Genomic DNA, 13839 nt, shown 5'->3' on the forward strand with positions numbered 1-13839 from the left:
GATATGAGTAGGCCCTTAATCCTTCTGATTAGATACTTTTAGTAATAGGGATTAAATCATAGCTGTTTGATAGAAAGTTAATCCAGGGCACTGGTGACTTTTCCATCCCTGAATTTGGGATTGTGCTGCTGGAGGATTTCAGAGTCTGCTGCTGTAGTTTGTAGTCAGGGCAGGTTGGGATGCAGAGCTGACGCTTCGTCTGCGCATAGATTGGTGCTGTGCTGCAGAAGCTGTATGTGTTTGGCTCTGTTACAGAAGAATTGCTTTGGCAGAGGGCTGCTGTGGCATGTATGTAGTTGTATTTGAAGTATGATGGTGACTTGCCTTTTCCTGTTCACTGTAACTTTGCCTATGGAAGAGACTTGCCCTCCCTCAGCCACTATTTTGTTCTTTTTTTTTTTTTTCTCTCTTTTTTTTTTTCAACCCAATATATAAATATATAAATTCTAAAGTAATTTGTTTTGTTTTCTTTGTTTTCTTTTGTTTTTAAATTGTTTTTAATCTAGTACAAATTCTGCATGCCAAGCATGTCCTTTTGGCAAGTAAAGTAGTGTAAAATGAGGAAATGTAAACACCTTGCCATTACTTCCTTCTTCATCAGCCTCTAAAATGTTCTCTTACAAACTATTTTATTTCACTTAGCTTCTTATGAGGCTGTGTCCTCTTGAGACGTTTAAGCAGCAACTCATGTCCGTCGTCACTCGTGTGTGCCCTTGGCAAACAGATGCAATTGCTGAGTAACAGGCATCAGAACATGAATGGCATTGTTTGGCTTTCAGGCTTTCAACAAGAATGCACAGGGAAAGTGGAGCTCCACTGGGGAAACGAGCAGCAGTATTTCATTTAGCAATGCAGCTAGATTATGAAGCTCTGTATGTGCAAGGGTGTTTATTTCAGAAAACTCCCTGGCGTGGAAAGGGACTTCTGCATTTTTTCTGTTAGTATATCAAGTGTATAGAAACTGATTGAAAAACACATTCAAATTCTTAGATTTAAATTTCAGAGCTTTTTTTTGTTGTTGTTATTTGGAAAACAAAGTGTGTTGGGAGAGGAAGTGACAGTATCACCAGGATTAGGAGCATAACATCACTGAGTAGGCCAGCAATGACTGCTGTTATCAATGCCTGCTTCAGTTAAGAGTTTGCCTAATTTCATGAGCTGCGCTTGTTCAGTCTGAGAAGAGGCCTTTGGAGGCTGTGCTTCCGTGTACAACTTCCTGAATGGAGGCTGTTGAGATGACTGAGACTGACTTGTCAGAGATGGACGGAGACAGGATGGCAACAGAGGCAGGTGGGAACACAAGAAGTTCTAGTTTGATAAAAGAATTTATTCATTTTATTTTTACAGGGGGAGGTAGGAGAATCGCATTCTAGAGCAAGGGTCTTCTGTGAAGTTGTTCTTAAAACCTAAACTGGTCAAATTTGGTATTATGGAACTAGACCACATATTTGAGCAATGTCTGGTTTTCTAGGATTCCCATTTCTGCATGTTTTCTTAATTTTTTTGAACTCTGTAGTACTTCAGATAAATACATTTTCAGAAGCTGAAATGAGCTCACCAATTCATAAACCATCAGCCCCATGCTTGTGTCATATTTAGCATATTGTCAAGACTAATGATGGCAACACATGGAAAAACAAACAAAAACTTCTGGATATAGGTTTATGCCTAAAGAGAATCTTTGTGAGGTTATTGGTATTGAAGTCAAGTAGTTGTGGTTTTCTAATTCTGTAATTTGTAAAGCATTTGTAAAGAAATCTTGACAAAAGAAAGCTATAAAAGCAATTCTGGGGTTTAAACTTGGGTCTAGGTGGCATAATTCACAGTGACAGCAGGAGATGATGACTAATTTAATCTCTACAGGAAATTAAGTCAGAGAATATGACATTCTTACAGTATTTAAGATCTGCCTAATATATTGATTACAAAAAACACAAAAAATAGTACTCTGTCTTCTGAGTACGTGCCTAAACCCCATGTTCTTTTTTTAATTTTCGAGAAATTCTGAATCTAGGAAGGAAATTTGTTTCTTGATTTCCATGTACATCTGTTATTTGCCTTCTTCTATGGTGTGAATTCCTTCTTTAGTACTCACATCATTCTATTATTTTAAAATGTGTATTTCACTTTTCCTTGGATTTATTGGTTTTGACGCAGAAAACTGAATAGCTTTCTACTAATTTTCAACTCAAAACAATTACTACTTTTCAAAAAAAAATTCTACTTTTCAAAATAATAGTTTTATACTATTTTTGAAGTAGCTTTCAACTACTTTTGCATGATTTCTATATGTTATCTATATTGTCTCTCTCACTGTGATTGTGATCTTCTTGTTTTTACCGTGATAAGTCTTTGTTAGGGACAAAATTCGTGTAGGATTTCGTTTTCTCTCCATCAAGATACTTACAAGCCTTGAAAGATCATTAATATAGTGGTTCTGGGTAGTTATCTCTGTATGCAGATCTTGGACCTGATTTTTCCTGTGTAGATCAAAATGAAAACATATATATGATTTCCCCAGTATAGCCTCTAAAGAAAAATTATGTAGTGTTTAGTATGATAATGATTTTCTATTTTTATTTTTTACCAGAATTGCTGAAGATAGAGGGAATAAGTATATGTGTGTGTGTTTTTTTTTTTAATTATGAATATGAGAGTCAGTAAATTTAATTGGTTTTTTTTTAACATCAAAGTGAAGTCATGAACAGAAGTTTTTTTTCTCTCCAAAATAGCATTTTTCCAGAAAAAGAAGTGAATAAGTAAACAGGTTGAGATTTAAAGAAAAAGACTATCATCTCTATATAAGAATTCATTGGTGATCTTTATTCTTTTTTTTTAAGTGGTATTTGTTACTTTAACCTGTATTGTATTTATTGCATTAGATTCCAAAACCACAGTAGCACCATTTCTATTCTCACTGAAAATTAAAAAGATTAAAAGATTAAATGTACTTCTGCCCTTCTACTTCCCAGGTTTTCTGTCTTTCCTAAGCTTGCCTCAGAACAGCTCGAGGATTTGACAGAAGTGTGTACAGAGATACTGAAGCTTTCTCAGCATTCCCAACAGGTCCCACTTAGCCTGGTCTTGATAAAGAACAGTTAATGCAGCAGGTCTTGCACATCATTAAAGAGTAACACTTGAAATTGTGTAAATTCCTAATTGAAATCTCATTATCTTTGGAACAATGCTGACTTTTAGAGGAGCCTTAAAACCATTAAAATTTTTGTTCTGCATGAACCAATTTTCATAATGCATAATGTATGAGACCTGTAGTTTCTGCTTCATATTCTGTGTTGCTGTCTTTTGAGTTTTAGTAATAGTTTATGTTGTTTTAATTAGTATAACATCATGTTATGAAACTGATGTTCCAATTATTTTTCTCCAGGCGTCAAAGATTTTGCTAACAAAAAACTGAAATGTCAGAGTTTATCTTGAGAAGAAAAAAGATTTAAAGAAATATTTGGGACAGAAGGAATTAATGTGATGTGTAAAAAAAATTGTTATTTTGAAGAAGTTTGGAAGAGGATTTTATATATGCTTGCGTATTTGAGGAAGGGTGAAAGTATATCTAAATTTGTAGGTGGTAAAGTCAGTGTGTCTAATGGCTATGTGCTGGTGCATTGAAAACATAGATCCTTTTCTGTGAAACGACTTTACAGTCTTAGAAACAAATAGTTCTTCTCCTAGGAACAGTCATGTATAATTAGCAAATTTTGGATATATTTCACTATGGGTGACAGAAAAGTAACCCTTGTCCTTTTTTCTTTCCTAATTTTTTTTCTCCAGGCTGTGTGCTGGCTGCTAGTTGTAAGAGAAAATCAGTATTAATTGGAAGCACTGAGATGTCAGTGGAACTAATAGAGGTAGATGCTCTCCAAATTATCCAGCAGGACTTTCAGACCTTGCCTGAGTAACTGAGTGGAAGTAAATGTTCCTGCAGAGGATGGTGCTGCTTTTGTGCTACCACTGTTTTGTCTCTGACAAATGGGGAGAGGGTGAAATTAGACATGCTGAAAGTAGCAGCATAATTATTTGGCTGCAAAGGAAAAAAAAATAATAAAAAATGCTGAGAGCTTGACAGCATGAGTGTGCTGACAGAATGTACAGGTGTAATGGAATCTGACATTCACTGAATTACTAGGGTCAGGTGTTTGTTGGAATAGGCTACATTCCAAAACTTAGAGAACAGCGTTAGTTTTTAATGACCCTGATGGTATTACTTTCAGAAAACTGTGTCTACAAGTACATGCACATTAATGCTATTTCCCTCCTTCTCAAATTTCAACTTTCAAATCCAGTTTTCACAATCAGATATCTAATACCATACCTAGATGTCTCAGTAGAGATGGCTGATTTTCTGAAGAACAGTTGCAGCTCCTGCCTTAAAACAGGTGCTTTGTTTGTCTTGTATTTGTTTACTTGAAAGGTCGTGAAGAAAAAGCTAGGGTAGTAAAATAAACACCACATATTTACATCATACTGTAAGTGCTTCATTGAGGTGGCAACTTGGAATTTTCTCAGCCTTGCTGTAAGCTCAAACTAATCTGAAGTTTCCTTCTGATCAAGATTTCCACGGTAGATATAAGGACAAGGTAAATAAAAAAACAAGCAGGAAAAAAGAGTGCTATTAAAGTTAGTATTGCCAGAATAGTTTATATTTGTGTAATCTAATGGCAAGATTAATCAAATCCTATGTGAAACTATGTCTATAAACATAGGAAGCTTTGTATGTTGAAAGATTAGTTTCTTTATTTATTTGTATTTTCATTAAATGTGAATAAAAACAGTTTTATTTCAGTCTTTCAGAAGCACATGAAAACATCTGTAAATTCCCATAAATCAATGAAATTATTTAAGGATTTATATTTAATTACTGTTGAATACAGATTAATTTCTAGAGGTCTCGTAAAAATTTATTTGATTACTTCCCTTTGAATAAAGGAGAAATGTAAGGTCTTGTGCTATGTCTGAAAAGCCAGTCCTGTGAAGGAGGGTCTGCACAATGAAAACTTGAGCATATGTTCAAATGATTGAGTTGTTGCTCTTAAAGCTACCTAAAGCTGAGGTAGCTTGCTGTTAGTGAGATTAAGAACCCCACAGCATGTTTTCACTGTCTTTCAGCAAGACAATCACTGTATCCTTGGCTGTGCCATTCTGCAATCACCTGAATGTTACCTAAATTGAAGGTTGTATTCCTAGTCATAATCTTTTCTGAAGACAGGGTGCAATTTGCTAATGTGAATTTTGTTCCTTTCTTATTTTGGGGGCATCTAGAATTTAAAACTATAACAGAGGTAACTGCAGCTTATGCAGATTATTTTCTACAGGGAAATGTTATCCTTTAAGCTTCCACTCGTCAACATTTGCTTCTCTGCTAGAGAACTAATTCTCACCGTTTGTTGTCTTGAAAACAGTGTTGGGAACCTAGAAATGCCTTAATGATATTCATAAGCTTATCTTCCCAATAGAGAAAGACCTTTTTATCTTTCTTTTTAATCAAGTCATTAGCATGAAACTTAGAGATGTAATCATACCAGACTAGAATTGGGGTCATGCCATAGGCTAGCTGAATAGGAGGCTTCATGGCATGATGATGTATGGCCATTTCACAACAGTGCTTTTTATTCAGTAACTCTGCCTTCTAATTACATTTTGTGTCTAATTTGAAAAGTTTTTATCATTATGGAAATTGCTCAGTAAACGCTTCCATTCTAAAGCCCAACCAAATTTCTGCTTCTGATCTGTGAGTAAACAGAATCACAGAATGGCTGAGGTTGGAAGGGACCTTTGTAGTCCATCTGGTCCTTTCCCCTTGTTCAAGCAGATCACATAAAGTATATTACATAGGTTTGCAACTGGGAGTCTGGGGGAGGGTTTTTTTAATATCTCCTGAGATAGATATTCCACAGCTTCTCTGGGTAGCCTGTACCAATGCTCCGTCACTCTCACAGTAAAGAAGCTTTTCGTCACATTTAGGCAGAATTTCCTGTGTTTGAGTTTGTGCCCATTGCCTCTTATCCTGTTACTGAGCACTGCTAAAAAGAGCTTTGCCCCATCCTCTTGACAGCCTCCTTTCAGATATTTGCATACATTGAGAAGATCTCTCCTCAGTCTTCTCTTCTTGAGACTGAACAGTCCCAGTTCTCTCAGCCTTTCCTAGTAAGAGAGATGCTCCAGGCCCCTCGTTATCTTTGTAGTCTTCCATTGGACTCTCTCTAGATGTTCATTTATCTCTTTTTACTGGGGAGTCCAGAACAGGACATGGTACTCCATATGTGACCTCACCGCAGCAGAGGGAGAGGATCACCTTTCTCAAATGATTTAAAAGCTTTATGGAAGGACTGAGAGCTTCTTTACACTTTATTCACTTTAATAGATCTTGGTTGTGCAGGCTCAGATGGTTTGTATAGTAGCAGAAAAAATGATATTTATCACTGTTAGATGGTTCAGGTATAAAATTGTTCCCAAAATCATACTTGAATTAGTTGTATTTTGATCTAAAACAAAAAAAAAGAGAGAAAAAGATAACTGGTTGTTCATTTAATGGGATTTACTCCAGTTGAACCAGTAGTATTTTGCAAAGTAGAAGAAATATTTCGGTGTTTTGTTCTAGCATTAATCTAAAAGACAGTCTTTTCAACCTCTTCTATTTAAAAAAATATATTGTTTTTCCTGGTCAGATACTTTGAAAGTAATGACTAGTCTACCAAAGCAGATGGTCATAGAGAGTAGTGCAAAATGACCTAGTCCTTTGAGGAACAAAAGAAATAGATCAAGTGCATCTTGCACTGTCTGCCTCTTGTATTTAAAATGTATTGGACTTGCTGTGCTGCAGCCATTAATGCAACATCTCCAGAACTATGTCACCCCCAAAACCATTCCTCTGTCTAGCAGATAAAGGAATAAGCCCTGATCCTGAAAGAGGTTCAGTATTCATCGATTTTTTTATTATTATTATTATTATTTTATTTTTTTGGTGCTTTGGGTAGAATAGGAGACCTACAGGAGTTTAAGTATGTAGGTGAGTAAAAGCGAGTAAAATGTTTAAGCTGACATCTGGTCCCTACGGTAGCTAAGCTGTGCTGCACAGAGTTGAAAAATAGTCCTATAGACCATGACTGCAGTTCTTACATCTGTAGAAGCCATATGGAGGTAAAAGACATTGAAGGGGGAACCTTTTTTGATTATACCAGCTGAGATCCACTGTTGGTAAAATTCAGAGGCTGTTCCAGGCCGTAAGTGCTATTTTGTCCCATTTAAGTCCAGAGAACAGATCCCTGTTCTTTATTATGTGCTTTGCTCAGCAGTATTGTTAGAAGAAAAGCAAGCAAACAGCAAATACTGGCTCAAAATAGTAAGTTTGTCAGATCTGCCTTCTATAGATACCAATAAGAATGCAAAAAGAAACTTACATTCTTGAGGCTTTTTGAAATCACTATAAAGAGACAATAAAAATAAGGTTTTACTCAAAGTTGTATTTTAAAGAGGGGAAGAAGCGAATCATAAAATTGTTTTTGTTGGAAAAGGACCTTAAGATCAAGTCCAGCCATCCACACTACTAGTCCATTGCTACACCATGTCCCTCAATGCCACCTCCATACTCTTCTTAAATACCTCCTGGGGTGATGACTCTTCCACCTCCCTGGGTAGCCTGTTTGAATGCTTGACCGCCCCTTCTGTGGGAAGAATTATACGGACTTAGAATTTTCAATTGATTTTCAGTAACTTTCTCACTCTTTCAGTACTAATATTATAGAACCTTAATACTATGCAGTATAGTAATTCTGAGTAATGCATAGTCACAGAGGACTGAATAGCTGATGCTTTGAGTTCATGTACGTAATTATGCAGACTGACTGTTCTGTGTTTTTTTTTCCAATTACTAACAATAGAGACAAGTTTTTCTCCCTGTGCTGATTTCCTTTAATCAGATGGTACTGTCTTTAATTTTCTGAGCCTTCTTACTCCATTAATCCCATGTACGGTAACTAGAAAATGTAAAATGATTCATTGGAAATGAAAAGCACAATTCCAAGGACAGAGCTGAGTTTGTAGAGGAGGGTTTAAGAGCTTTAATTTCTTTATTACATAATTAATTTTGTTTCTACCTTGTATAAAGATAAATGTTTTGTCAGCTGTGCTGCATTAATTTCCATGTCTTAGTCTGACTCTTGTATAGTCCAACCAGTGTAACTAATTCCTTCTTTCTAGAACTTCATTTTACTTTCAGCCTACCAACTCATTTCTGATGTTGTGCCATAGTAATGGCACAATTTATTATGTGCCATGTCCTTCATGTATTTTGCCAGTATACCGCATGTCAGTTACAGAGGGTTTTAACAGTGATTTGTTAATTATTTCTGATAAAATATCCCCAATCTTTCTGAATTCTTAAAGGAATATGTCTGCTATGTGGAATTATCATAGGTATTGTCAGTCTTATGTTGCTGATTGTCTTATGAGTTAATAGTTTCAATGTACATGATTTAAGATGGTCACTTTGCCATTTATGAAAACGTCTTCTGACCTTTGATGTAAAACTGAATTCTCTATAGAGAAATGGTAAATAAATTGCTAATAGAAATACTAGATAGATTATGAATAGAAATTTTAAATAGGAACACCGGATATTTTCTGTGCCTTATGAGAAGGTGAACAGACATTTTTAAATGTGTGGAAGTCTGTAATACCTAATCAGCAAGGTTAGTATGAACAAATCTTACAGTACGGTTTATCATCTAACTCTGTCATTCATCTTAATAAAAGGAAAATTTCACTCTGCAACTCTTAGGCATATCCTTTGAAGCGTGGGCAGTTCCTTCTAATCAGTTGAGTTCAATCCAAGGAGTGAGCTTTAAAAAAAAAAAAAAAAAAAAAAAAAGGTGGATGTGGAGATTTGAAAAAAAATTAACTTAGGTTAATAATCTGTACTCATCAATGAGTTACTTACACACTGTCTTTTTGTTGTTGTTAGTTGTATTTTATTTTGCTACTTTTTTTATGGGAATGTATTTCCACATAGCTCCAGTAGTTACCACTTCAACAAAAACAGTATACAGAGTAATTTAAATCCAGCACTATCTCAGCAGAAATATAGCAGGATTGATTTTCATCCTCTGCATTTCTTACATGTGCTTGAATACAATGGAAAGGATGAAATGCAGTAAATAGTCTATATTTAGTCTATAATCTATGCTTCTTGGTATGATGTGTGAATGACAGTATACTTTTGCAAATAAATAGCATCTTATAAGATGAAATACTCCTGCTTTATTCTTGTCAAGAAAAAGGATCTAGTTCATATTTATCTTTAACCTCTATTTTTCAAACATAGACATTACTTCAGAAAACAAATAAAAGATGTATAGATATTTTTCTTATGTGCACTGTGCTTCTCTAGGGACCAGGTGTCACAAAGAAAGGATCTGAAACGCAAAAACCAAAACAGAGTGAATGCCTCCATTGTCTTATTAGTCTGAGTATGTTTCCCAGATAGCTGGGATAAACTATGTTTAGGATTATTAGATAATATGCAGGTTAGACAGCTAATTTGGGCTAAGATCTTGAATAGTGATCTTCTGATAAGAGGGCTTCACATATTTAGCTAACTGTCCAGTGTGATTGCTGTATTCAGTAGTATTCTGAAAGAAGAAGGATACAACTTGATTTCATTTTGAGAAATATCTTTGTATGAGGAGAAAAGCATACAGTGTCTGGACTATTAAAGTTTTTCTAAAGGCTGGAAAAGTGTGGAAGTGTATTAATTTTGAGTTAAAAAGTAACATGTATGATAAAGTACGAAGAAGGCACAGATTTGACAGTTTCTTACTATAAGTATTTATTGGACATATTTCATGTTGCCCTTGCTGAGGAAGAGGCAGCTGTTTCCAATGCAACCCTACAAACTAAGAATTTTCTAGTGGTTGGCAACCCTGCCCATGACAGGGGGTTTGAAGCTTGATGATCTTTAAGGTCTCTTCCAACCTAAGTCATTTTGTGTTTCTGTGCAACAGGTACCACATACGATAGGCACTACATATGATGATTCTTTAATTTGGCAGTAGATTTATCTGTTTTGAAATATGGAAGGACCTTAGAAGTACGCAAATATTAAAAGTGAACTTTTTTACTGTGAACTTTATTCTTTCCTGTATATTGTTATGACCATTTACCTCAGTTTTGTGGTGCTTAACCTCAAAACTGACTTAAAATCTCTAAATGCATGCATGAAGGGAATGAAATTTAGTAATAGAGTACTCTTCAGCAAACATAATATGGAAGTTGGAATCTATCAACATTCAGAATTGAAATAAAGGACAAATTTTCAAGTGATGGCATTCACACCTGGAATAAGGTACATGTTTATGCACCTTAATAATAGCATCTTTAAAAATCAAAATAGATTCCTTCTCTGAAATGTATGTTTAAATTGAAACAGGAATAATTTTGGAAAATTGTTTGCCTTTATAATCTAAGACTCTACATAAACCTTTATATATTCATTGAGAGTAAGAATATGTGTGTGCGACTCTCAGTTGTCTTTCTGTAAAGTCCCTTGCACGTTTCAATACCTCCTGATTGTCGTTAGCAAAATGTGGGATTTTTGCCTATTCTGTAGACTATATGAATCTTTTGTCTTACTTTTGAGGGCCGAATCTGCATTTCCCAAGTTTATAGCTATGTTACAAGTTTTCCCTCTACCAATTAAAAAAAAAAAAAAAAAGAGAGAGAGAGAGAGAGAAAGGGAAAAAAAAAAGTTCTGCTAGCTCTTACTTTCAATTCCCAGTCTAGGTGTCAGGTCACATGATGAAATTTCCATTCGTAGATTAAAACTACAGTTGTCACATTTAGTTCCAGCGCTAACAAAGCTACGTCATTTCCATGAGTATTTAACATCAATCAAAAGATATAGTATTTATAGTAACAACTGTGTTCTGCTGAATTACTTCTGGTGTATTCCAAACTCATTCCTATTTTACTGCCAGGGTGAACATAGATAAAGTAAGATAGCTGGATGAGAACTCCTATACTGTACCACAGACATGCCTTGCCCTCCTTGAAATTATTCCAAGTATGGTGCTAGTTGTTGCTGTGCACAAAGTAGGTATCCAGCAAAGTACAGCAAATGTCACTTGGAACAGCAGTAAGTGAACAAGGACAACCTACTTATGATTCAGTGCTGCTAAGATTGCACTTAAAATATCAAATCAAACCAACTCAATTAGGAACACACCAAGTAGGCAAGTTGCATGCTTCCTTCCTTCAAAGTCATTCTTCTAAAGCAGATTTGAAGAAGTTTCCTTTGGGCTCTGTCCATGATGATCAGTTGGTTCTGGGTCGTCCCTCAAAGGCCGTCGATCATTTCACCTTTCCCACTTCATCCCCCAGTGCTCTCATTTCAGGCAGCAAGAAACCACAGCCAGAGCTCTTAGTGCCCAAGCATCCCATGTAAAAATGGGATTTATTCATTTGACCAGTGCTCTTTGTTACAACATAGCAGTATTTTTGTGCAACTGTGGTTACGTATAGAGTGTGTGCATGCTTGTGTATATTTAAATTGTTATAGTTGTTGTTGTTCAGCTTGAAGAGCATGGTTCTGCCCTTGCTCTCTCTGAGTGAGTCTGTGACCTTGTGGGGCTGCAGCACACAGCATCCATGAGCTGCACAGCCACTGCACAAAGGCTGCATTCAGAGCGTGGGCAGGCAGGAATGCTGGTACCAGGCAGCTCTCAAAGGAATGTTCTCTTGGCAGGAACAGCCTTACTGAAAATGAGGGGGAAAACTGAATTCAAAATGTAGAGCTGGCCTGTAGTTACAGAGTGATAAGAAGAGCTGGCTGTTCAACATGAGCTGCCGGTTGCATATTCTGGGTCCTTTCTGTTTGCAGGCCCTCCTACAGCCATGGCCCTGACCAGTGTTTTGATGCAGCACAAAGTGGTTGTTTATTGCTATTGACTGCTGAGGTCTGTGATCTGAAATGCGTTCTGTCAACAGAATGTAAGGGAACTTGGCATTTTAAAGCTCTGCTGCTGCAAACACGCAGATTTCTTGGAACTGCCATGCAGCAGGAGCAGTGCTGCAGTCCTCAGCTCAAGCTGAAAATGTTGCACAGGAAAACCTATCACGTGAAGGTCAGATTTACCTGGGATCCCCAGGGGTAGGTTGGTTGGTTGATTGGTTGGTTGGTTTTTCCCTTGTCAGCACAGTAAATATGTCTTTGCTTTCTTGCCTGACAAAAGCTAGACTTTTAACATTCTTTAGCGTTTGTTCAGTAGGATCCATATGGAAAGACGATCCTCTTTCAATTCAAACATCCTTCCTGCAAAAGCGAAAGGGTGTTTACTACATAATATTGCTACAAGAGGAATAATCATAATCTTACTGACTCTGTGTTGGACTGTGGATTTTTCCACTCTTGAGAAGTGGTAGTTTCTGTGATTCTGTATGAAATCACGTTATTTTCTATTGCTTCTCTAGGATCTACAGACAGAAATTGATGCACATACTGACATCTTCCACAACCTGGATGAAAACGGGCAAAAAATCCTGAGATCCCTGGAAGGCTCAGAGGATGCTGTCCTGTTGCAGAGACGTCTGGATAACATGAACTTCAGATGGAGTGAACTTAGGAAGAAATCACTAAACATTAGGTAGGACATGACTCTAATCAAAAGCCTACAGCTTTAAGTCGTTCCATCTGCCTCGTGACAGTAAAGGGGTATAAACAGGTTTCTGATAGCACCATTTCTATCCATTTTTAAATGATTTGTCATGATTTAACTTTGTAAGAATTATTAGGGTTTTTTTTTGTGTGTGTGTGTGAAAATGATAGTAGGGGATTAGGATTTGAGACATATGATGAGGTTTCGTAGTTACAGAAGGAAAGATTAACATGTTTAAACACTAACTGTACCCCTTCTAAATTGGTTGGTTATGACTTATCAGTGAGTCAAGTAATTAGACAACCTATATTTATGAAAAGCTTTATTTCTGAGGCTGCCATTTCCAGTGCAGAACTAAGAATAGCATTGCAAATGGGAAGATGTTATTTAAGATTTTTTCTTTTGTCTGAAAAGTGGTCAAAATTACCAAATAAAATCCAGGGGTAAAAGGAGATCTCTAAATAGTTCTGTAAGAGGAAAATCTCCTTGCAAGAAAAAATACAATAAATGGTAGTTTTACAAGTCATGAAGTGGATATGTGGGCTTCAGTGGGCTGAAAATTTCCAAACAAACTGTCCAGAAAAATTCTCTTCAGAAATGTGTCTTTCACAACAGACAGCCCAGCTCCATTGCATTCAGTCTTGGACATTTTTTCAATTGCTCATTTGCTGTGTGTTGGTGGTAGTTCAGAGGGCAGCAAAAGGCAGAAGTGTTTTTCAAAGTAATTTATGAAATACTAGCTTCTTTCAGCTTGGGCCCTGAGGGAGGTCAGTCTGTGTAATGACAAAAACCATCTTCATAACATCAATCATTAAAAAGAAATGAAGAATGTGAGGTTGAAACTATATTAGTGACTAAAAGAAGATACACATTCCTTTTTATTTTTTCCGAGGAGCAAAAGAAAGAGACAATCCTTCAGGGTCTCACTCAGCTTTTTTCTTTCAGATGTCTTTTACCCATGAACTTGCCAAAATACAGTGATGCTTGAGAAAAAAAAAAAAATCAACAGCAAATTGGCCAAATAGCAGTAATTAAATATATGGGTGTCCTGGGATTTTCTTTCTTTCTGTTTTTACAGTTCAATGTATTGCTGTCATTAACTGTCAGACGTACTAACTCTAGATGTATGGCATTAGCTTGTTACATTAAAGATTCAAAGCAACAGAACTCTTTTCTA

General features: G+C 36.2%; 1 protein-coding gene across 12 annotated transcripts in view; it reads left to right on the top strand.

Moving 5' to 3' along the window:
* Window positions 1–13839, top strand: part of DMD (dystrophin) — a 1153352-nt gene that overhangs the window by 951851 nt on the left and 187662 nt on the right. For all 12 annotated transcript variants that reach the window (XM_090124095.1, XM_090124041.1, XM_031599265.2 and 9 more), the window contains one exon: window positions 12478–12650. In XM_090124095.1, the coding sequence (XP_089980221.1) occupies window positions 12478–12650 (173 nt within the window). The remainder of the gene's footprint in view (window positions 1–12477; window positions 12651–13839) is intronic.

Source organism: Phasianus colchicus, chromosome 1, assembly GCF_987193195.1.
Source record: "Phasianus colchicus chromosome 1, bPhaCol1.hap1.1, whole genome shotgun sequence".
NCBI lineage: Eukaryota > Metazoa > Chordata > Aves > Galliformes > Phasianidae > Phasianus > Phasianus colchicus.